Genomic DNA, 23,021 nt, shown 5'->3' with positions numbered 1-23,021 from the left:
CTCCAATCTATTAATCCATCAATCAAATCGATGGTACTTATTGAGCAGTGCACTAAAGCGCTTGGGAGGGAACAACACAACGTAAATTGGCAGACGCATTCCCTACCCACGGCCCCGTCTGGAGGAGGGGCTAGGCCCAGAACACTTCAGGTTCAGCCTCCAGGGTCTGACAGGGATCACGCCAGGTCGGTCAGTCAGGCGTATTTACTGATTGCTTACCGTGTGCAATCAAGTATTAAGCACTTGGGAGTGTACGACATAGGAGACGCATCCCCTGCCCACAACAAGCTTACGGTCAAGAGGGGAGGTGGAGGAGGGAGATTTCATATAGGCCTCCTCCCCAAACCTCCTAGGGGGCCTGAGAGTTGAGGAGAATAGTCACCGGCCTGGTTCCACCCTGGGAACCCCAAGCAACTAACAATCAATCAGAGCCTCTGAACGGTGGGGCTTGGTTGGCAGGGTCAGTGCACCTTTCCCACTCCGACCCTTTAGAAAGTGACCCCGGCCCGGGAGGGGCAGCCGCAGCGTGGCTGAGTGGAAAGAGCTTGTAAATCTGAGGTTGCGCGTTCTAATCCCAGCTCCACCAACTGTCAGTTGAGTGACTCTGGGCAAGTCACTTCACTGCTCTCTGCCTCGGTTACCTCACCTGTAAAGACCGGGAGCTCCACGTGGGACTATCTGATTACCTCGTACCTACCCCAGCGCTTAGAACAGTGCTCGGCACATAGTAAGCGCTTAACAAACACCATCATCATCGTTATTATTACTGTCATACTGTCCTCGTCCAACCGCTTAGTACAGTGCTTTGCAAACAGGAAGCACTCAATAAATACGACTGGACGAGCGAGCGAACCGAAAGGAGGCCCCGAACGGTACCTGGGTATAAGGAGAGATGAAGCTCGTGATGCACACCAGGCCGGCATCGGCAAACAGCTTGGCCACTTCGGCGATGCGGCGGACGTTTTCCTCCCGGTCTTCCGGCGAGAAGCCGAGGTTCTTGTTGAGGCCCTGGCGGATGTTGTCGCCGTCCAGCGTGTAGCACGGGATGGCGTGACACACCAGGTATTCCTCCAGCGCCATGCTCACCGTGGTCTTCCCGGCCCCGGAGAGACCTGTCAATGACACCGTCCCCCAGCGCGAGTTACGAGCCCTCCCCCGGTTAACGGAGATGACCGATAACCAGCCACTGGATCGGGAATCAAAAGCCCAGCCTAATTCATCGTCCACGTTCCCTGCTCTTGATCAGATCGTCTCTATTTGTCGCCGAATTGTACTTTCCAAGCCCTCAGTAGTGCTCTGAACACAGTGAGCCCTCAATAAATACGACTGGATGAATGAATGAATCGGATCTAACTCCTAAACGATCCCCAAAGAGGCAACTGAAAACCGACGAAACTTTTCATTGGGCAGCAACCTCAGTCGTGGATTCTGGAGGCGGTTTGGAAAGGATTAGCATTCCTAATTCCTAGGGTTTAACAGGAGGCACGTTCGAGACTCTCTTTTGGCTGTGGTAATGGTTCTCAGTCTCTTTAATTGCTTTTTCAAAGGGCTTATTTTATTTCCCCTCTAGGCCTGTCCTTGGGTAGGCTGCCAGATATTCCCTTTGGGGTCGTCTCCTAATCCAGATGGGGCTGCTTCCCCCTTAGAGATCTCCGCGAACCGGCTTCCAGGATCAGGCCACCTGGGCTGGCGACCCAGTGAGCCGTGGGGTCTGGGACGGGGCCGGACGGCATCGCCTTCCGGTCCGGACTGGATAGCGGCGGTCTCCGCGATCGCCTTCGCCACGGCTCGCGGGGTGCTAAGGCGGGCTTTGCTGGTATTTATCCGAGACCCAGTGACCACCCCCGTCCCATTGGACTGCAAGCACATCGAGGGCAGGAAATGGGTTTTGCTTCTACTTAAAAAAATTAAGAGAGCACAGGCCTGGTCATCAGGAAATCTGGGTTCTAATCCTGGCTCTGCCACTTACCTATCGGGTGATCTTGGGCAAGTCACCTAACTTCGCCCTACGCTCCTCTGTAAAATGGGGATTAAATGCCTCTTCTCCCCGACCCTTACACGACAATCTTATTGTATTTACCACAGCACTTGACACAATTTCTACTATTAGTTTCCACTTATCGCAGAGCTCTGCAAAACAGACAGGGAGGATGTCTAATTCCCACCTTTGCATTCTCTCCCTGCTCTTAGTACAGTTATTTATTCATTCATTCAATCGTATTTATTGAGCGCTCACTGTGTGCAGAGCACTGTACTAAGCGCCTGAAAAATACAATTATAAGAGCCAATATCTACTCAACAACGGGCTCACAGTCTAAATGGGGTTATCTTCACACAGTAAGCACTTAATTCTTAGTATTACTGATACTGAATACTGATATTGGACCCCGAACCTTATCAAAGGAAGCAGTACAGTCCTAGTGGCTAGAGCACAAGCCTGGGAGTCAGAAGGACCTGGGTTCTAGTCCTGGCTCCACCACTTGTCTACTGTGTGGCCTTGGACAAGTCACTGTACTTCTCTGGGCCTCAGTTCCCTCATCTGGAAAATGGGGATTAAGACTATGAGCCCACATGGGTCAGGGACTGTGTCCAATCTGATTATCTTCTATCTACCCCAGCTCTTAGGCCAGTGTCTGGCATATAGTCAGCAGTTTTGCAACAAAAAAACCCAACAAAATTATGCAGTACATCAAAAAACAAATCTCTTCAAAAATTTTGAGTTGTTCGGTTTGGATACTTATTTCTTAAAATTCCTTCTGCTCTCCACCGTGCTGCCTTATGAGAAGCAACCAAGGTCAAGGCCAACAAAGCTGCCACAAAATATCCTAGAAGGATTTTCAGTCCAAAAGGGAAAGTCCCAGGGTAGATAACTTTTTATTCCTCCCTGTCAAAGATGCAGCCCGAACACTTCTAGAAGCAGTGCGGCTTTGTGGAAGGAGCCTGGGCTTGGGATCAGAGGTTGTGGATTCTAATCCCGGCTCCGTCACTTATAAGCTGTGTGACTTTGGGCAACTCATTTCTCTGTCGCCTCAGTTACCTCAACTGTAAAATGGGGATTAAGACTGTGAACCCCGCGTGGGACACCCTAATTACCTTGTCTCTACCCCAGAGCTTAGAATAGCGCTTGGCACATAGTAAGTGCTTAACAAATACCATCATCACACTTCTCTGTGCCTCAGTTACCTCATCTGTCAAATGGCGATTAACTGTGAGCCTCACGTGGGACACCCTGATTTCCCTGTAACTCCCCCAGCGCTTAGAACAGTGCTCGGCACATAGTAAGCGCTTAACAAATACCAAGATTATTATTATTATCATCACTTCATAGGCCATCATATCTCTGCACCACCCTAGTTCCCTCCCCCAGTATCAACTCTGATTCTGACGACCAGGGGGTTCAAGTCTCGTCCATCCGTCAATCCATTGTATTTACTGTTTCCAGTGTGCACAGCATTGCACGAAGCACTTGGGAGAGTACACTATTAGAATCTATTCCCTGCGCCCAACCATACTGGCCACCAGAGTCAAGGCCCGCGGGCCGCTGAGATGAGCCGTGAGCCATGAAGATGAGGTTCCGCGGCCTGTTCCCTGAACGGTGGGGAATCGAAGGCAAAGGGAAGGTCCACGGAAGGTCGGACAAGGCTATGTACCATGGCAAGGACTGACTTCCAAAAGAGTTGCTAAGCTAACCCTTTTTATCCTCATCTCCACCGGGATAATGGCAGCCTGGATTTGAATACGCAATTTCAAGAAGCAACCGATCAATTTTCAATGCTGCACAGCTCTATAATGACTTTGATTAAAAAAAAAAAATTCAAGGACTGAGAGGATGAGACAGCCCAGCTACATTTTTTTTTAAATGCTCAAGTATCTATTCAGATGCTTCAGAGTTGGCAAAATATACAAACGCCTTAAAAAATAACCTAAACACTCTCCTTGACAGAGTGAATCTCAGTTAGATAGATAAAAATGCTTGTCCTCAGTACATCATTACTATATATCTAGATAAAAATTCGTTCAATTTATCCTCAAAATTGTTTTTAAGATGAATCCTAGCGGATCTTTCCCAGTGACATTTCCAGGAAAACCGTTTTCAGAATCGGACGGCAAATAAATAATCCCTCTCAAAGGGGAAAGTGGGGAAAGCAATGACGTTCAACTAAACTGAAAAATATCTCGAACTATATCTTTTCTAATTTTCTCTTTACATATAAAATGAAGCTCGCTCCTAGGAGTGTCCATTCCTAGCATTAAATTATAATAATACCCTGTGACTTATTGATTTTTCTCATCCTTCTTTCCTCTGCCACAGGGAGGGGCTTTCCAAAGTGCAGTCCACAACCGTCAGGCCTATAAATGTTCAGCTGGCCAAGAAACTCTTCTAAGGCCACTGAGTTCCGATAGATTGCCAATGATTTTGTCAAGGATCACGGTGTATGGATCAGAACAGCACTCTGGGCCAAAACTCTGTCGGCTACTTTGGATTTCTGGGCTGCGGGAAACCCTGGGTCAGTTGGAATCGGCAATCCCTCACCCGTCTGGAACTGCCCCAGATACGGGGTCTATCGTTCCAGTTACCCGGGCCAAGCAAAACCTGACTCCGCCCTGAGCGTCTCCCACAAAAAAAAGTGAATAAATTAAAGGAGGATGTACTAAAGAATGTCAGACTGCCTATAGTCCATTCGGTTAAACGAGCCAATCGCTGAATAATGATGGTATTTGTTAAGCGCTCACTGTGTGCCAGGCACTGTTCTAAGCACTGGGCTAGATACAAGGGTTGTCCCACGTGGGGCTCACAGTCTTCATCCCCATTTTATAGTTAACAGAGAAGTTAAGTGATTTGCCCAAAGTCACACAGCTGACAAGTGGCAGAACCCACGACCTCTTACTCCCAAGCCCGTGCTCTTTCCACTAAGCCACGCTGAAGCGCCGGGGTGAACAGCTTCTCAAATTCCCACTTGGCCAAAGATTCCCAAATTTGGGACGTCTCAAGGGTACCCCTTCGTCTTTAGAGTGACCGCACCTGTGCTCGAGGCTGGTGGGTTTTCAACCAAGAAAGGCTGCGGGAGAAGAGGAGAGGGGACGGAGCTGCACGAGACCACCCTGCCTCCCCAAAACCAGTACGTTGATTTCGAGGGCTTCCCCCGACCTGTTAACCAAACTGTGCATCCACGAAATCCGCCTCTGGTGCCAACCACTTGACCACGCTTGTTCCTGCTGACGTGATGGGCCTGATAGGTGACATTGGTGGCTCTCTGCATCCCCTGCAATAAAGAGAACAGGCTTGGAGTCCTAATGTAAGTGCCATGTTATCCCAACTCCTCGCATATCGAGGGCTATGATTAGAAAACATTCAGAAGGAAGAACCGGGGCAGGGTCTTTCAGGAGAATTGTATTTCACATACGCACTCAAAACATCTCAAGACATCCACCCGTGCATACACCTAAAGCAAGAGAAAGGTGAATAAAATCATCCTTCGGAGAGGTGAATCTTTACGACTAAACATCCGAGGATGACCTTATGCCAAACCTCCGACCTCGCCCGACGCAAATTTGAGTGTACGCTAGTTCAAGTACAAGGAATTACTAAGCACGTTATGTCAGCCCACCCCTTAAATTGGGAGGGGTCCCCCAAGTTCAGCTCTGGGTCCCCCTTTATCCTCTTACCCCACCCCTTGAAGAACTCATTCGCTCCGAAGGCTTCAACCACCATCACAGGAATGACTCGCAAATCTCCCTCTCCAGCCCGACCTCTCCCCTTCTCTGCAGTCTGGCATTTCCTCCTGCCTCCGGGACGTCTCTGCTCGGATGAACGGCCCACTTCAAACTTGCCCTTCGCTGTTGATGACACCGCCGTCCCTCCCCGTCTCCCAAGCCCAAACCTTTGACATTATCGACCAATCGTCTGGAGTACCGAGCACTTCTATCCGCAGGACACTGTACTAAGTGCTTGGGAAAGTACAATACAAAGTCACTGCTAGACGCGATCCCCACCCACGAGAGTTTACAGTCTCGGGGGGCTTGACTCATACAGGCAGGACAAGTGTCTACCGACTCTGTTGTACTGCATTTCCCAAGCGCTTAGTACAGTGCTCTGCACACAGTAAACACTCGATAAATATCATTGCTTGATTGATAGATACCTCTGCTTCGACTTGCATATTCAGTCACCAACTGATTCTCCAGAATTCTTCCCTTCCTTTTCTCCAAACCACCACAGGATCTAACTACTTTTCATAACCCATCTTCACCACTACATCAACCTCACTGCTGATTTCTCTGCCTTCAATTTCTCCCTTCTCCAGTCCTTACTTCTCTTCTCTGCTGCCTTATTATTATTTTTTTCAATTTATCCTTCTGCAGTGTGGCCTAGTGGCAAAAGCCCGGGAGTCAGAGGACCTGGGTTCTATTTCCGGCTCTACACTTCTCTGCTGTGCGATCCTGTAACTTCTCTGTGCCCCAGTTTCCTCTTCTATAAAATGGGGATTCAAAACCTGTTCCCTGACCCGCTTATCAATGGTATGTACTGAGTGCAGAGCACTTAATATGCACCAGGGAGAGTCCATTACAAGAGTTGGTAGACAATCCCACAATGTGGGATTGTGTGGGATGTGAATAACTTGCATCTACCTCTACACTTAGTTCAGTGTTTGGCCCATAATAAACACTTAAATACAGAGTGGCTCAGTGGAAAGAGCATGGGCTTTGGAGTCAGAGGTCATGAGTTCGGATCCCAGCTCTGCCACTTGTCAGCTGTGTGACTGTGGGCAAGTCACTTCACTTCTCTGGGCCTCAGTTACCTCATCTGTAAAATGGGGATTAAGACTGGGAGCCCCATGTGGGACAACCTGATTCCCCCGTGTCTCCCCCAGCGCTTAGAACAGTGCTCTGCACATAGTAAGCGCTTAACAAATACCAACATTATTAAATACCACAATTATTATTATTATTATTATTATTGTTCTCCCAGACCTCAAAAACCTCCAGGTTTGCCCATCAATTTCCACATCAAGCTGAAGCTCAGCTCTCGGCCTACCTATCCTCCCTCCTCTCTCACTTCATCCCAGCCTGCACGCTTTGCTCCTCTAATCCCAGCCACCTCGATCTACCCACACTCGCATTCTCTCGTTTTTGGACGGTGTTTGTTAAGCGCTTACCAGTGGCAGGCACTGTACTACGTGCTGGGGTAGCTACAAGCAAGCTCATCAGGTTGGAAACAGTCTGTGTCCCATATGGGGCTCAGTCTTCATCCCCATTTTACAGAAGAGGTAATGAGGCCCAGAAAAGTTAAGTGACTTGCTCAAGGTCACCCAGCAGATAGGTGGTGGATGCACAATCAGAACCCAGGTCCTTCTGACTCTTAAGGCCCGTGCTCTGGCCAGTAGGCCCCGCTGCTCTCGATGCCAACCCCTTGTTTATGCCCTCTGTCCCGCCTGCAACTTCCTCCCCTTTCACATCTGAGACCACCACTCTCTCCATCTTCAAAGCTCACCTAAAATCACATCTCTTCCACATAGCCTTGCTTGACTAATCTCCCATCTCCCCTTCCTGCTTTCCTCCCTACTGCTTACTAAGCGCTTAGGAATAATAATTATGGTACTTTTTAAATGCTTACTATGTGCCCCACACTGTTCTAAGCACTGGGGTAGATGAAGGGTAATCAGGTTGTCCTAGTTCACCGATGAGGTAACTGAGGCACAGAGAAGTTAAATGGCTTCACTCAGCAGGCATGTGGTGGAGCCGGGATTAGAACCCACGTTCTCTGACTCCCAAGCCTGTGCTCGTTCCACTAAGCCACACTGCTTCGCTACAAGGAAATCATCCCTGCCCCTCTCCACGCAGCAATTGTGTACATATCTTTGTGCTTTCTCTTCCCGTAATTAATCTTAGTATCTTTTTTCAAAAATGGTATTTAAGTACTTACTACGAACCAGGCACTGTACTAACAGTCAGAGAATCCGGGGGGTGGATACAGATCATCAGACTCTCCCAATAATGGCACTGCTCATGTTCTAGTGAAAGAAGCCCTTTTCTCCAAACAAGTTACAGCAACTGGTTTTTTTTTTTTTTTAAGAAAAAAACAATCTTTGTTTAACATTTATTACATGCCAGACACTGTACCAGGCGCTGTGGTAGATACGAGACAAGTTGCTTCCAAGATTACCTTTGCATATTTGTTATAGCAAGGCTCTGCGCAGTGGAGTGAGGATGTCTCTATTCTGAGTGTCCAACGAGAGTGCTGTCTGTCACCCACGGCAATCCCTCCACAGGTCATTCGAGGGGAGAACCTGAAGCCTGCCCTTCCTTCTCCCCTACTCCCGAGACCGCCCCAAAATGAAGCTACGAGTCACCACGGGGAGGGAGGAAAAGAAGAAAGGTGGACGGGGGCGGGACAGGGATTCTACCAAGTGGTGCTCCCCTGATTTAACTTCATGACCAGAGGCCCTGCCTGGTCTGGAGGACTCTGAGGCTCTTATTTGAGCCTCCTCCAAGGCCAGGAAGAGCGAGAGAGGGACCCCAAAACTAAGCCCTGTCCGCACCCACAACTCAGGGCTCTGCCAACTGAGGTAGTCAGAAGGGAAGCCAATTGCGGGTCAAGGGGCGGGAAGCTCCCAGCCCATCGCCCACCCACCTTTTTTACCAATCAATCATGCCAGTTGCAGCTGCGGCGATGGTGGTGCGCTTAGTAAGGTGAGACCCAATCCCGTCGAGTCACAGCCCTCAGAACCATGAAGGAGTCATAAAAGACCCTTATTCTGCCGTACTTGGCTGCCATGATACAGTGGCAGTTAGCAGAGTGCCCCTAGCCAGGTGGTGGCGGAGCTGGGTTTTTCTTCCGATCCGACGGAATCGCCCAGCGGTCTCGGCCACAGGTAAGTGATAAGCCCGGGACGGCTACCGTGTTTCCCAGAAAACAGAACGATGCAGAATTAGATGACTGAGGCTGTCCTCGCGTTTCGTGGGACCTGATTCTCAGTGGGTAGATCCAGGAAGGTCCCGGAGCTAATCAACGAGTCACCCGGCTCCTTGTCCCTGAGTCCTGGGGCCCGAGGCTGACATCGGATCCCTCCGCCTCAGGCTCGCACCCCAAAACCGGGCTACCGGGGAGCTGTTTTCAGTCTGGACCAAAGGCAAACTACCATCCACCAGCTATCTCTCCTTTTGGGGGGCGACTCCCGGGGATTTTCATGGAAGCTCCCAGCCCTGGTGTTGGGATGGTTGGATGGGTTCGATTTTGGGAGACGGATGAGCTCAGTTTTCCTAGGACGATAAATTTCTCCCATTGGAAAAAAAAACAAACTGCGGGCAAAGAAGGGGTCGCCAAACACCTCGATCGGCGATCGATCGATCAATGGTTTTACTGAGCTCTTACTGTGAACAGAGCTCTGTACTAAGCACTTGGGAGAGTACAATATAACAGAATTGGTAGACACACGAATGAGATGTGGACTGGGTGTGGTCAGTCCCAGCACCTCCAACCCCCAAATCCTCCTCTTCCTCGAAACTTTCCCCAATTAGTTCCCAAGACCTGAATCATATCATCCAATCCACTCTAGTCCTAGGATCTTATTCACCTCCTCGTTAGCAGGTGTGCACGTATGCCACATCAAATTATTTACTTTGAGCTCCTAGTTGTAAGTATCTTTTGTCTCTTCAATTACGGCGTAAGCTCCCTGTGGGCAGGGAACATGTCATTCCAACTGTCTGTATTTCCCATGAGCCTAGTGCAGTGCGCCGTGCATAAAGGGGAGCTCAATAAAGGCTACTACAGCTATTACTTCAACTCCTCTAACGCTAACCTTTTCACTGTACCTCGATCTCCTCTATCTCGGCGCCAACCTCTTGCCCACATCCTGCCTCTGGCCTGAAATTACCTCCCTCTTCTTATCCGACAATTACTCTTCCCCTCTTCGAAGCCTCGCCGAAGGCGCGTCTCCTCCAAGAGGCCTTCCCTAAGCCCTCTTTTCCTTTTCTTCCACTCTCTTCTACGTCACCCTGACTTACTCCCTTTATCCATCTCCCCTCCCAGCCCTACGGCACTTATGTACACATCTATAGCTTATTTATATTAACGTCTGTCTCCCCCTCTAGCCTGTAAGCTCGTTGTGGGCAGGGAACGTGTCTGTAATATTGTTATACTGTATTCTCCCAGGCGCACAGCACAGTGCTCTGCACACAGGTGGAGTGCTCGGTAAATATGATTAACTGCCTGACTGCTGCCTCGACTATTTCACCATCTCCCTACCCACCGACACTGGGTCTGTCATCTTGGGAAAGCGCCAATCGGTGGTACTGACTCAACGATTACCGCGTGCAGAGTAAGTGCTCGGAAGAGTTGGTAGGCAGGTTCCCAGCCCACAAAAACCATACAGTCAAGAGGGGGAACGGACGTAAAAATCAATTACAGTTACGTAAGTGCTTGTGGGGCTGAGGGTGGGGTGAATATCAATCAATTTATCAATCGTACTTATTGAGGGCTAAGTGCAGAGTGCTAATAATAATAATAATAATGTTGGTATTTGTTAAGCGCTTACTATGTGCGGAATACCGTTCTAAGCGCTGGGGGAGACACAGGGGAATGAGGTTGACCCACGTGGGGCTCACAGTCTTCATCCCCATTTTACAGGTGAGGGAACTGGGGCACCGAGAAGTGAAGTGACCTGCCCACGGTCACACAGCTGACAAGGGGCAGAGCCCGGAGTGCTGTACTAAGCGCTTGGGAGAGGACAAGAGAATTAGCAGATACGTACAAGTGATTAAAGAATACAGATCCAAGTGCAGAGATGGTGTTAAAGGGAGAGGGAGTAGGGGAAATGAGGAATAAGGGAGTCGGAGAAATGAAAGCCCCTTGGAAGAGGAGGCGTCATCAAGCAGCCCCCCGGGCCCTGCATAAGCATCCTCCTCGGGCATCCTGATGACTACGGCAACTATGGCAACGGACTCTTTAGTTGGGGGAGCCAAGCATTTACGCCGTCATCTCGCCTCAAACTCTTACAAAAGCAGACGGAAAAAAGGGCCAACTCGGCTGTGACAAAGTTCACAGGGTAACGTGCAGTTGTAACAGGCTTTAAAAGTCTATGAAATATTTGCTGGCGTTCTTCGTGCTGTTAATGAGGTGTCTATCTCCTTGATTCTATTAATCTTGTTGCTGCTGTTTTGTTTTGCTTTGCAGTCTGTCTCCCCCGTTTAGACTGTGAGCCCGTCACTGGGCAGGGACCGTCTCTATCTGTTGCCGAATTGTCCATTCCAAGCGCTTAGTCCAGTGCTCTGCACATCGTAAGCGCTCAATAAATACTATCGAATGAATGAATACGATGAGATTTCATTTCTGGAAGGGCTTCAGTGGTATCCAAAGTACTAGTATACTATCTTACAGTCAAGCAATGTTATTTATTGAGCACTTACTGTGTGCAAAGCACTGCACTGAGCACTCAGGAGAGTACAATACAGTAGAACTGGTACAGAATGAAATAACGCTGCTAATGTGAAAGGGAACGTTCAGTGGATACAACAACTGGGAAAAGCCAGGGCTGTACCCTCTAGAGACACTGGAGCTCAAGAAAAATCACAATCTTAAACCTCAGATGACGGTAACAAGGACAGAGCGGTAATAATAACAATAATGATGGCATTTTTTTAAGTGCTTACTAATAATGCATTTGTTAAGCGCTTACTATGTGCAGAGCACTGTTCTAAGCGCTGGGGCAGATACAGGTTGTCCCACGTGAGGCTCACAGTTAATCCCCATTTTATACAGATGAGGGAACTGAAGCACAGAGAAGTTAAGTGACTTGCCCACAGTCACAGAGCTGACGAGTGGCAGAGCCGGGATTCGAACCCATGAACTCTGACTCCCAAGCCCGGGCTCCTTCCACTGAGCCACTACTGTTCTAGGCACTGGGGGGGTGGGAATACAAGGTGACCAGGTTGTACCAAGTGGGGCTCACGGTCTTAATCCCCATTTTACAGATGAGGGAACTGAGGCCCAGAGAAGTGAAGTGACTTGCCCAAGGTCACACAGCTGACAAGCGGCGGAGTGGGGGTTAGAACCCATGACCTCTGACTCCCAAGCCCGAGCTCTTTCCACTGAGCCACGCTGCTATGCCATGCCGCTATAGTACGGCAAACTTACCATTTAAACAAGCATCCGAGACCAAAAATGCGAAATCACGGGGTATCGTTTTGCGGAAAGTAGATTACTTTTTTTAACTTAGAAGCGGTAGCTTTTTACTTCCCCTGCAACCTCAGCCAGTTTGCTATGAGGAATCTTGGTTCAAAATTACCGAGGGGACGGGGAATACTGGCCTGCGAAGGCATCTGTCCCCCCAAACAGCGTGGCTCAGTGGAAAGAGCCCGGGCTTCGGGGTCAGAGGACATGGGTTCGACTCCCGGCTCTGCCACTTGTCAGCTGTGGGACTGTGGGCGAGTCACTTCGCTTCTCTGGGCCTCAGTGACCTCATCTGTAAAATGGGGATTAACTGTGAGCCTCACGTGGGACAACCTGATGACCCTGGATCTCCCCCAGCGCTTAGAACAGTGCTCTGCACCTAGTAAGCGTTTAACAATTACCAACATTATTATTATTATTCCCTTGGGATTCTGCCAGGGCGATCCAACTGGGGAGGAGCGGTTCTCCTTTATTTAAAACAGCAGATCCAGCAAATCTCCAGAGAGAGAAGCTTTGCCCAGTTAATAATGTTGGTATTTGTCCCAGTTAAGGCAGCGGAGTTCTCGGAGCTGAGGGCGAGTAACCGACCTCATCACCCTTCCGCTAACAGCTGCGTTATTGTCGTCGACTACTTGGCATTCTCGTCCCGAAGCCCACACGCCGATTCCTAAGCCGTTGTTTTTCTCGGTCGGAAAAGCGGCCTCTATCTTCCCTCCCATCTGCCCATCCCTCGCTAAGAGGATGGAAGAGCTGGAAAGGACTGAATAAAAATAATTACGGTATCTGTTAAGCGCTTACTATGTGCCAGGCACTGACTGTTCTAAGCGCTGGGGTGGATACAAGCAAAATCGGAGAGGGCGCAGTCCCTGTCCCACGTGGGGCTCACAGGCTCAATCTCCGTTTTACAGCCGAGGTAACTGAGGCACAAAGAAGTCAACTGACTCGCCCTGGGTCACGCAACGGACGAGGGGCGGGGCCAGGATTAGAACCCATGACCTTCCGACTCCCAGGCCCGTGCTCTATCCACTACGTCTTTGTGCAGACGTGTGTGCTCAGAGGTTTGGGGCCTAAATGTTTGGGGATAGCAATTTTTTTAAGCCTCTTGCTGCCATCCTCTATCTGCCAAGACCCTCTTTTTTTCCTTTTAAATGGCATTATTTGTTAAGCATTTACCTTGTGCCAGGCACTGCCACGAGCAGTGGGGTAGATACAAGCTGATCAGGTTGGACACGGTCCCCGTCCCACATGGGGTTCACCGTCTTCATCCCCATTTTACAGATGAGGTAACTGAGATCCAGAGAAGTGAATCACTTGCCCAAGGTCACGGGGCAGACGAGTGGCGGGGCCGGGATCAGGACCCTCATCCTTCTGATTTCCAGGCCCGGGGCTCTACCCACCGGGCCACAAGGCTTCTCCTCCCGGGAGCAGCAGGGAGAAGGTGGGGTTGGGACCAGAGGTGGGAGAGGGTGAAGCAGGAAGGAAATGGATCGAGTCAGACGGGGCTCTAGGAAGAACTGCCTGCCCCTCTACCCCCCCGGGGTCACCCCCACCCCCCACCCCAGCCTCGGGGTACCCATTTCCCGTCCCCCTGGGTGGAGGCGGCGGCGGTTACTCCTCCTCGCCCTCACGAGGCCTGGCGGATAGAGCGCGGGCCTACGAGTCGGAAGGATCCGGGTTCTAATCCCGGATCCACCACCTCTTTGCTATGTGACCTGAGGCAAGTCACTCCGCTTCTCTTGGTTCCGGTTCCCTCGGCTGCAAAACGGGATTCAAACTGTGAGGCCCGTGGGGGACGGGCCAACCCGATTTATCTGTATCCACCCCCGTGGCCTGGCATGGAGTAAGTACTTCACAAACACCACGATGATTATTATTGCTATTATTCCATCTTCAAATCCCATCTCCTCGAGGAAGCCTTCCCGGATTACCATCATCGTAATCAGCATAATAATAATCTTCAAATTCCCCTATTTTCTACACCCCAACAGAAGCAGCGTGGCTCAGTGGAAAGAGCCCGGGCTTTGGGGTCAGAGATCACGGGTTCGAATCCCGGCTCTGCCACTCGTCAGCTGTGTGACTGTGGGCAAGTCACTTCACTTCTCTGTACCTCAGTGACCTCGTCTGTAAAATGGGGATTAAGACTGGGAGCCCCACGTGAGACAACCCGATTCCCCCGTGTCTACCCCAGCGCTTAGAACAGTGCCCTGCACATAGTAAGCGCTTAACAAATACCAACATTATTATTATTACTTAGCCCTTCCGCTCCCGACCTCAGATATTCTCTCCCTTGCCCTTACCCGTAACGCGTTCGAGCGTCCGTCACCCTGCCTGGACTTGAAGCTCTTCGAAACAGGGTTCGCTTATACTAATAATAACGATGGTATTTGTTAAGCGCTTACTATATGCAGAGCACTGTTCTAAGCGCTGGGGGAGATACAGGGTCATCGGGTCGTCCCACGTGAGGCTCACAGTTCATCCCCATTTGACAGATGAGGTAACCGAGGCCCAGGGAAGTTAAGCGATTTGTCCAAAGTCACACAGCTGACAAGCGGCAGAGCCGGGATTGGAACCCATGACCTCTGACTCCCAAGCCCGGGCTCTTTCCACTGACCGCCCGAGTGCTTGGCCCAGGGCTCTGCACACAGTTGGCGCTCAGTGAATGAGAAGGGGAAGGGAGGCAGCTAAGAGGAGATGGGTGAGTCTCCCGGGCTTTACCGTGTGCAGAGCACTGTACTAAGCGCTAGGGAGAGTTGCATATCACAGATGTGTTCCCTGCCCACTGGGATGGAGGGGAGATGGGGAAGACTGTGTTTTACAAAGGGCCAGGCAGACTGCAGTGATACTTATCTGGGTGCAAAATAGAAAGCATTACTCCCGTAACACATTATAAAGCAATGAAAATACACTTAGAAGGAGTACCATCATGGCGCTTAACAAATCCTATTATCATTATTATTAGAGAAATAACAACAAAAGCACCGAAGGGTCACGTTTTTCACTTGTCAGTGAGCAGCCTATTGTTGGGGCTCTATAAATATTCAAATCTCAACAAGACTGGGGCTCTTAATCATAACGATAGCATTTGTTAAGCACTGTTCAAAGCGCGCGGGGGTAGATGCAAGCTAATCAGGTTGGACCCAGTCCCCGTCCCTTCTGGGGCTCACAGTCTTCATCCCCATTTTACAGAGGAGGCAACTGAGGCCCAGAGAAGTGAAGTGACCTGCCCCAGGTCCCCCAGCAGACAAGTGGGAGAGCTGGGATTAGAACCATGACCTTCTGAGTCCCAGGCCTATGCTCTATCCACTACACAATGCCACTTATGGGTTGGAGAACCTTCCTACCTCCCCACAATTACACTGATTTACTTTATGCAATCCAAGTAACTGCCTACGCGTTAAAGATAAAGGCTACAGGTGTGCACGTTTCAAACCGGGCACGCTAAATCTGGGCTCCGCACCCGGCCCCGCCATTCACTAATAACTTTAGTCAGCAACACTTCCCTATATTCCACACCGCATGCTGAAACCTCAGTGTTTTTTCTTACCGGTGATTATTTCGAAATGATTTGAACCCAACTGGCAAAAGAGTAACTTTTGATTTTTTTTTTTTTGGTACCCACTTCGGAGAGCCTCGCAAAGGAGACAACGGTCCCTCTAGGCTGCTAACTCGTTGTAGGGTCTACCAGAACTCTGTTATACTGTGCTCCCCAAGCGCTTAGTACAGTGCTCTGCACCCAATAAGGGCTAAATAAATGCCACTGATGGCGCATGACGGTCACCACCTGTCAGCACTCTGGATATCGAAACAATAGACTGTGGCCATTTCCGCCGCAAGGGCTTGGCCGACTGGACCATGAAAGACCTTGGCCTTCACTGATTCACCCGCAAATCCCGGTTCGGAGCGGAAGCCTCACGGTGTAGGGGATAGAGCCCGCGCCTGGGAAACGGAAGGTTGCGGGTTCTGATCCCGACTCCGCCACTTGTCCGCTGTGTGATCGTGGGCAAGTCCCTTCACTTCTCTGGGCCTCGGTTCCCACATCTTTAAAATGGGGACTGAGCCCGGGAGCCCCACGCGGGGCAGGGACTGTGTCCAACCCAATTTGCTTGGATCCACTCCAGCGCTCGGTACAGTGCCTGGCACACAGTAAAGCGCTTCACAAATACCCCTGTCATTAGCATTATTAAACTTCCCACCCCGCTCCCATAAGCCTCTGCCCCAAATCAAACAACCAGCATCCTCCTCCACTTTTAGGGTGACAGGACGGTCACGGCCGAGCCCGCGACCGTGACTCCGGTGCCAGCTGGACTGTCCCTTGCGTCCACAACACCCTACTGCTCTTGTCCAACAGTAATAACGAGAAGAATCACTGAGGTATTTGTTAAGCATTACGTGTCAAGTGCTGTACTAAGCGCTGGGGTAGATAATCAGGTCCCCACAAAACCCCCGGGGCTCACAGGGAGAAAGGTAATGAATTCCCATTTTGCAGATGAGGGAACTGAGGCACAGAGAAGTTTAATGAGTTGCCCAAGCAGACAAGTGGAAGAAACGGGATTAGAACCGAGGTCCTCTGACGCCCAGCCTGCGCTCTTTCCACTATAGGCCCCGTATACAGCATCAGCCCGGCGTCATTTTTTTATCATCATCTTTCCTTCTGCGTCTGTCACCAAACCCCTCCCCTTGCCCCTTACTCTTAGATTGTGAGCTCCCCGGGACCAGGGGTCTACTTCTGGAGAAGCAGCGTGGCTCAGTGGAAAGAGCACGGGCTTTGGAGTCAGAGGTCATGAGTTCGAATCCCAGCTCTGCACTTGTCAGCTGTGTGACTGTGGGCGAGTCACTTCACTTCTCTGTGCCTCAGTTCCCTCATCTGTAAAATGGGGATGAAGACTGCGCGCCCCACGTGGGACAACCCGATTCCCCTGTGTCTACCCCAGCGCTTAGAACGGTGCTCGGCACATAGTAAGCGCTTAACAAATACCAACATTATTATTCTTCTTCTTTTTCCCCCAGCACCTAGACAGTACTTTGCCCAAATTCGGTGCTTAATCAATACTGTTTACTATTTGATATCTTCCGCTCAAGAAGATTCTGCTTAAAGAGCAGCATTTTCTGAAATTTTCCTGCCTTGTTTCAATCAATCAATCAATGGTATACATTGGGCATTTACTGTGTGCAGAGCACTGTTCTCACCCCTTAGGAAAAACAGTGCAATAGAGGTGGTTGAATTCATAATCGATGTTTGCCCCTTTAAGGTTTTCTCCTGAATTTCAGGAGTCACTCCTGGAAATTCGTTAACATCGCATGAGTTTTGCCAGGTAAAAGCGAGGCAAGTCTAGGCTAGAGCAGGCCTGGAGATTGCATTCCGCACCCTCTCTGCTGGGCGGAGGGGACGCCAAGCACCCGCAATTCATTCATTCATTCAATAGTATTTATTGAGCGCTTACTATGTGCAGGGCACTGCGCTTGGAATGGACAATTTGGCAACAGATAGAGAATCTCTGCCCATTGACAGGCTTACAGTCTAACCGGGGGAGGCTCCAGGCCCATTTTTCAGGTTCATCCCCCCCCCCCCCCGGTCCGGTCCCTCCCGAGCTGCGATGAGGCCAGACCAGCCTCCGGGATTATCGGGGCCGTGGGGGGACTTTGGGGGAGTCTATGAAGGTCATAGGTTCTAATCCCGCCTCTGGCACCCGTCCGCTGTGGGACCCTCGGGTGAGTCGCTTCACTTCTCCGTGCCTGCTTCCTCATCTGTACAGTGAGGAATTCGATCCCAGTTCTCCGTTTTAGACAGCGAGCCCCATGTGGGACGGGGTCTGTGTCCGACTGGGTCTGTCTCCCCGCTTCTAGACCGTGAGCCCGTTGTTGGGTAGGGATCGTCTCTACCTGTTGCCGAACTGTCCTTTGCCAAGCGCTTAGTCCAGTGCTCTGCACACAGTAAACACTCAATAAATACCACTGGGATAAATGAATGATTAACTTGTATCTATCCCAGCACTTAGAACAGTGCTTGCTAGAGAGTAAGCGCTTAACAAATCCCCTTACTATTATTCTAATCCCAGTTTTGCCACTCGCCTGGTGGGTGACCCTGGGCAAGTCACTTCATCTCTCCTGGCTTTCAGTCTCATTCATTCCTTCGATCAGACCTGGCTATCTTGGATCCACCTCGGCAGTTAAACACCACCAGTAGCCTTTTAAATCTAATAATACTGTTGGTATTTGTTAAGCGCTTACTATGTGCAGAGCACGGTTCTAAGCGCTGGGGTAGATACATTCATTCATTCGTTTAATAGCATTTATTGAGCGCTTACTATGTGCAGAGCACTGTACTAAGCACTTGGAATGGACAGATCGGTAATCAGGGTACCGGTTAATCAGGTCGTGAGGCTCACAGACTTAATCCCCATTTTAAAGATGAGGTAACCGAGGCACAGAAAAGTGAAGTGACTTGCCCACAGTCCCACAGCTGACAAGTGGCAGAGCCGGGATTCAAACCCATGACCTCTGACTCCCCAACCCGTGCTCTTTCCACTGAGCCACGCTGCTAATGACCCTGTTCGCCCAAAATACCCAACGTCTCCCCCATCCTCAAGATGCTTGGAAGAATCAACAATTAAAGAAGGACGTGCCCCTGTTAGTTAAATGGATGCTCGACAAAAAAGAGAAATCGATCCATTCTTTGTTTTGGCTTGCCAGCCCTTGCCCGAGAGAGAGTCATAACGAAGAACATGGAATGGTTTTTTTAGCCTCTTACCTCCCTCTTTTTTTTTTTTTCCACCTGATGGGCACCAGGCAGGACTGAGAGCTGTCAAAGCCTCATCAACGACATTCGGTTCTAAGCCAACTAGTCAATTCAATCCACCACCTCAGGCCTAAGATGTGTAAACTGAGTCCGGCCCAAGGAGGGCACCGGAGCAGGGATGGGAGAGCCAGTTTTCCGGGAAATTACGTCAAGACACTGGGTGCGTCGTGTGACCCGTCTCCTCGGCTGGAGGAAGCACTCAAGTGCAACCCAACCCCAATTCATTCAATCGTATTTATTGAGCGCGTGCTGGGGGCAGAGCACTGTACTAAACCCTAATCCACGGTAACGCGGCGGAAAATCCAAATCCGCCAATCGTCCAGAAAGCTCACTCTAACCAGGCACGTGTCGGAGAAGCGGAAGGACCTCACGGGACTGGGAGTCAGAGGACCCGGGTTCTAATTCTGGCTCCGCCAATCGCTCGTTGTATGGCCTCGGGCAACCTAACTCCTCGGGGCCTCAGTTTCCTTAACCGTAATATGGGGGTTAAATACCCTGAGCCCTATGTGGGACAGACACAGCGTCCAACCTAATTAACTTGTACCTACCCCACCCCTTGCAACAGGGTTTGATACACAGGAAGCGCTAAAATACCACAAAAACAAAAGAAATTTCTGGCCGTTTCCCTACGGAACCTATCACCGGCGCTGTCCGCGATGGAAAATTCTGTGTTTCTCCTCCTTCCTTTGCCCATTCTCTTCCAGTTGCCATCGAGCAACGGAAAACCCAAAAGAAACAAAGGATCAGGGAAACCAGGCCCCGAAAATAGGCAAACGTAAGCGGGAGTTGAAAACACAAAATCAGCATGCACTGCCTCACTCCTAAAATACATTTCTTCTCCTTTTAGGCAAGAAGCGATCTGTGAAGGTGCTCTGGGGAGGAGTGCTATCCGTGACGCAAATTCCATCTTTAGTGGTCTCTGAATATCGAGACGCCCGCGGGAGCTTACGGGCAGGCTGAATGCCACTGCTTTTGCAAAATGGCACTCCTTGCTAAAGAATCACTGTGGGGGCGATGGTCGCGTCAGGGCAGAAGTGGTCCCTTTCTCCCCCTCCCCAAAGTCAACTACACGTAGAGGCGAAACTCTAGAAATAATAATAATGTTGGTATTTGTAAAGCGCTATGTGCCGAGCACTGTTCTAGGCGCCGGGGTGGCTACAGGGTAGTCAGGTCGTCCCACGTGAGGCTCACGGTCTTCATCCCCATTTTACAGATGAGGTGACCGAGGCCCAGAGAAGTGAAGTGACTCGCCCGCAGTCACACACCTGACAAGCGGCGGAGCCGGGATTCGAACCCATGACCTCTGACTCCCAAGCCCGGGCTCTTTCCACCCAGCCACGATGACTCCCAAGCCCCTAAGCTCATCGGCGGCAGGGGACGTGTCTGCCAACTATTGTACCGTACTCTCCCAAGCACTCAGCCCAGTGTTTTGCGTCGAGTAAACGCTCCCCGATACCCCCGACTGATTACCGGGCCTTCCCCGTGCACCTCCCTGGTCCACGGATCAAGTCTAGACCCCGTAAGCGTCACCCGGATAGTATCCTCTTCCGACAACCCAGCCACAGAGCTGCCCCCGAGCACTCCGTACAGTGCTCCGCACAGAGTAAGTGCTCCACAGATACCACTGACTGATTACTGATCCTTTCCCCGTGCGGCTCCCCGGTCCCCGGATCGGTTCTAGGCCTCCCGTGTGTTTGGACTCTCTTCCAACCAACCAGCCGCAAAGCAACGGGGCCAGCGCTTAGAACGGTGTTAGGCACGTAGTAAGCGCTTACCAAATACCATTATTAAAGCAGGTCCCGACCACTCACCGCAGTGCTCTGCGCAGAGTGAGTGCTCCGTAAACACCACCGATTGAATCCTTTCCCGTGCGCCTCCCCGGCCCACCTATCAAGTCTGTAAGCGTTCGGATAGCGTTCCCTTCCAACAACCCAGCCGCAAAGCCGCTCCCGAGCAGTCGGTACGGTGCTCTGCACGGAGTAAGTGCTCCATTAATACCACCGATCGATTACCGATCGGTGTAGCCCTCCGGTCCGTGTTGATCGAGTCTAGGCCGTCTGTGCGTCGGGATACTATTCTCTTCCAGCAAACCGGCCACGGAGCGGGTGTCGGTGCTGAGCGGCGGGTTTCTGGACGGTCACTCTGTTGGGCACTGGGCGGCCAGGCCTGTGAGGAGGGGGCAGAGAGGAAGGGGTGGGGGGGTGGGGAGGGGACTGATCCTCCAAAACCTGGGAGGGTGGAAGGAGGGGTGTGTGGGCAGGCTGGCCGGCTCCGGGCCCCCCCTCCTGCCCCTGCCCCCGCCGTCCGGGGCCGGCAGGGTAGCTGGCTGGGTGGAAGTGTCCGATCGCCCCCCCGTCCTTCCACGGGTCCGGCGGGCGAGCGGGGGGTGCTCTGGGTCCACGGGCTTTGGTGGCCTCTATTGCAACCGGTTGAAATCCTCACCTGGACCCCCAAGGGGGTCACCCCCCCCCCAGATCCCCCTCGCCCCCTCCCCATCTCCCTGGGGCCCCCTCCCCTCCCAGACCCCCGGGCCTCCCTCTCCACCAGACTCCCAGATCTCCCCCCTCCCCCGCCTCAAGGTCCCCTTCCCCTCCCAGAGCCCCCTCTTTTCCGCCCCCTCCTCTCCTAAGTCCCCCAGATCTCCCCCAAGACCCCCAGATCTTCCCCCTCCCCACAAAACCCCCGGCTCCTCCTCTCCCCCCCAGGACCCCCGTGTTTCCCCCTTCCCCTCCCCCAGACCCCCCGGATCTCCCTCCAAGGTCTCCCGGATCTACTCCTCCCCAAAGGTTCCCCCTCCCCTCCCCCCCCCAGGACCCCTGATTTCCCCCCTTCCCGCCCCCCAGACCCCCAGGATCTACCCTTCCCCCCAGGCCCCTCCCCCCCCATCTTCCCCCTCCACTTTTTCCAAGGCCCCTGCAGATCCCTCCTCCCAAAGTCCCCCCTCCCCCCAGATTCCCCACCTCCCCTCCTCCCAAGGGCCTCCAGATCTCCCCTCTCCCCCCAAATCCCCCCTCCCCCTCCAGGACCTCCTGGTTTACCTCCCTTCCCCCCTCCCCTCTTCCCAAGGCCCCCCAGACCTCCCCCCCCCCAGGGCCCCCTGAATTCCCCCTCCCTCCCAGGACCCCCTGATCTCCCCCTTCCCCTCTCCCCCCCACGACCCCCGATCTCTCCCTCCAGGACCCCCCGATCTCCCCTCCCCCCCAGACCCCCCTGATCTCCCCTTCCCCCCCCCCCCAGGACCTCCTGATCTCCCCCTCCCCCCCAGGACCCCAGGATCTCCCTCCTCCCCCCCGCCCCCCGGTGTGTGCAGGGGTCCCCGTGCAGACAGGCAGACAGACAGAGACAGACAGCGCAGGTTTGGCGGGGATGCCCTCACCCAGCTCTGCACTTGGTTGGTGAGCTTGACTTTCTTGCAGTGGCTGGCGGGCAGCTCCATGGCCGCGGCGCGCGCTCCCCAGCCGGCGCGCTCCCGGGCGGGGCGGGGCGGGCGCGCTCCCCGGTCCCGGCGCGCACGCGCAGCGCCTCCCCCGCGGGGGGGGGGGGGCCGCCTCCAGAGCGTCTGCGCGTGCGCCGCCGCCACCGCCCCCTCCCGACCGCCCTCGGCGGGAGCCTCTAACAAGCCCCGCCCCCCCAGCCCGCGCGCATGCGCCTTCCCGGCCACCTTTTTTTAAAAAAGGCTGAGCGGGGAGGGAATAAGGGAGCGGCGCATGCGCCTTCCCTGCCGCCCCTTCCCTCCTCTTTTTTTAAGGTGGAGCCGCCTCTTAAGGGCGCATCGGGTGGCGCATGCGCACCTGCGTGGCAGGCGAGGGCCGAGCCAACGGTCACCTCTGCCCCCCCCCCCAGGAGGCCTGGGCCTTCTCACAATTAAAAATAATTTTCATAATAAAGTCTCTTAAGGGCCTCTTTTGTGCTAGGTGCTGGGCTAAACGTTGGGGAATAGAAGCAGATGGGTTTAGATGCAATCCCCGCCACTTTTGACCCCCATTTGGCGCATCATAAAAATGTTAGCATTTGTTAAGCGCTTTCTATGGGTTGAGCACTGTTCTAAGCGCTGGG

General features: G+C 52.1%; 1 protein-coding gene across 3 annotated transcripts in view; it reads right to left on the bottom strand.

Moving 5' to 3' along the window:
- Positions 1 to 22,442, bottom strand: part of PAPSS1 (3'-phosphoadenosine 5'-phosphosulfate synthase 1) — an 88,488-nt gene extending 66,046 nt beyond the window's left edge. The window contains exons 1-3 of one of the 3 annotated variants that reach the window (XM_029076681.2): positions 22,342 to 22,442; positions 5,150 to 5,264; positions 877 to 1,112 (exon numbers count right to left, since the gene is read on the bottom strand). In XM_029076681.2, coding sequence (XP_028932514.1) covers positions 877 to 1,112; positions 5,150 to 5,264; positions 22,342 to 22,401 — 411 coding nt within the window. In that variant the 5' untranslated portion in view covers positions 22,402 to 22,442. Of the gene's footprint in view, positions 1 to 876; positions 1,113 to 5,149; positions 5,265 to 8,164; positions 8,291 to 8,632; positions 8,688 to 22,341 lie in introns of those variants that run through there. The other 2 variants (XM_016227259.3, XM_007666758.2) reach the window with 2 other exon arrangements.
- Between the last annotated feature and the right edge of the window lie 579 nt (positions 22,443 to 23,021).

This window comes from Ornithorhynchus anatinus, chromosome 12, assembly GCF_004115215.2.
Source record: "Ornithorhynchus anatinus isolate Pmale09 chromosome 12, mOrnAna1.pri.v4, whole genome shotgun sequence".
Taxonomy (NCBI): Eukaryota; Metazoa; Chordata; class Mammalia; order Monotremata; family Ornithorhynchidae; genus Ornithorhynchus; species Ornithorhynchus anatinus.
Note: the sequence above shows the minus strand (reverse complement) of the source record. Positions and strands in the feature narration are given on the sequence as shown.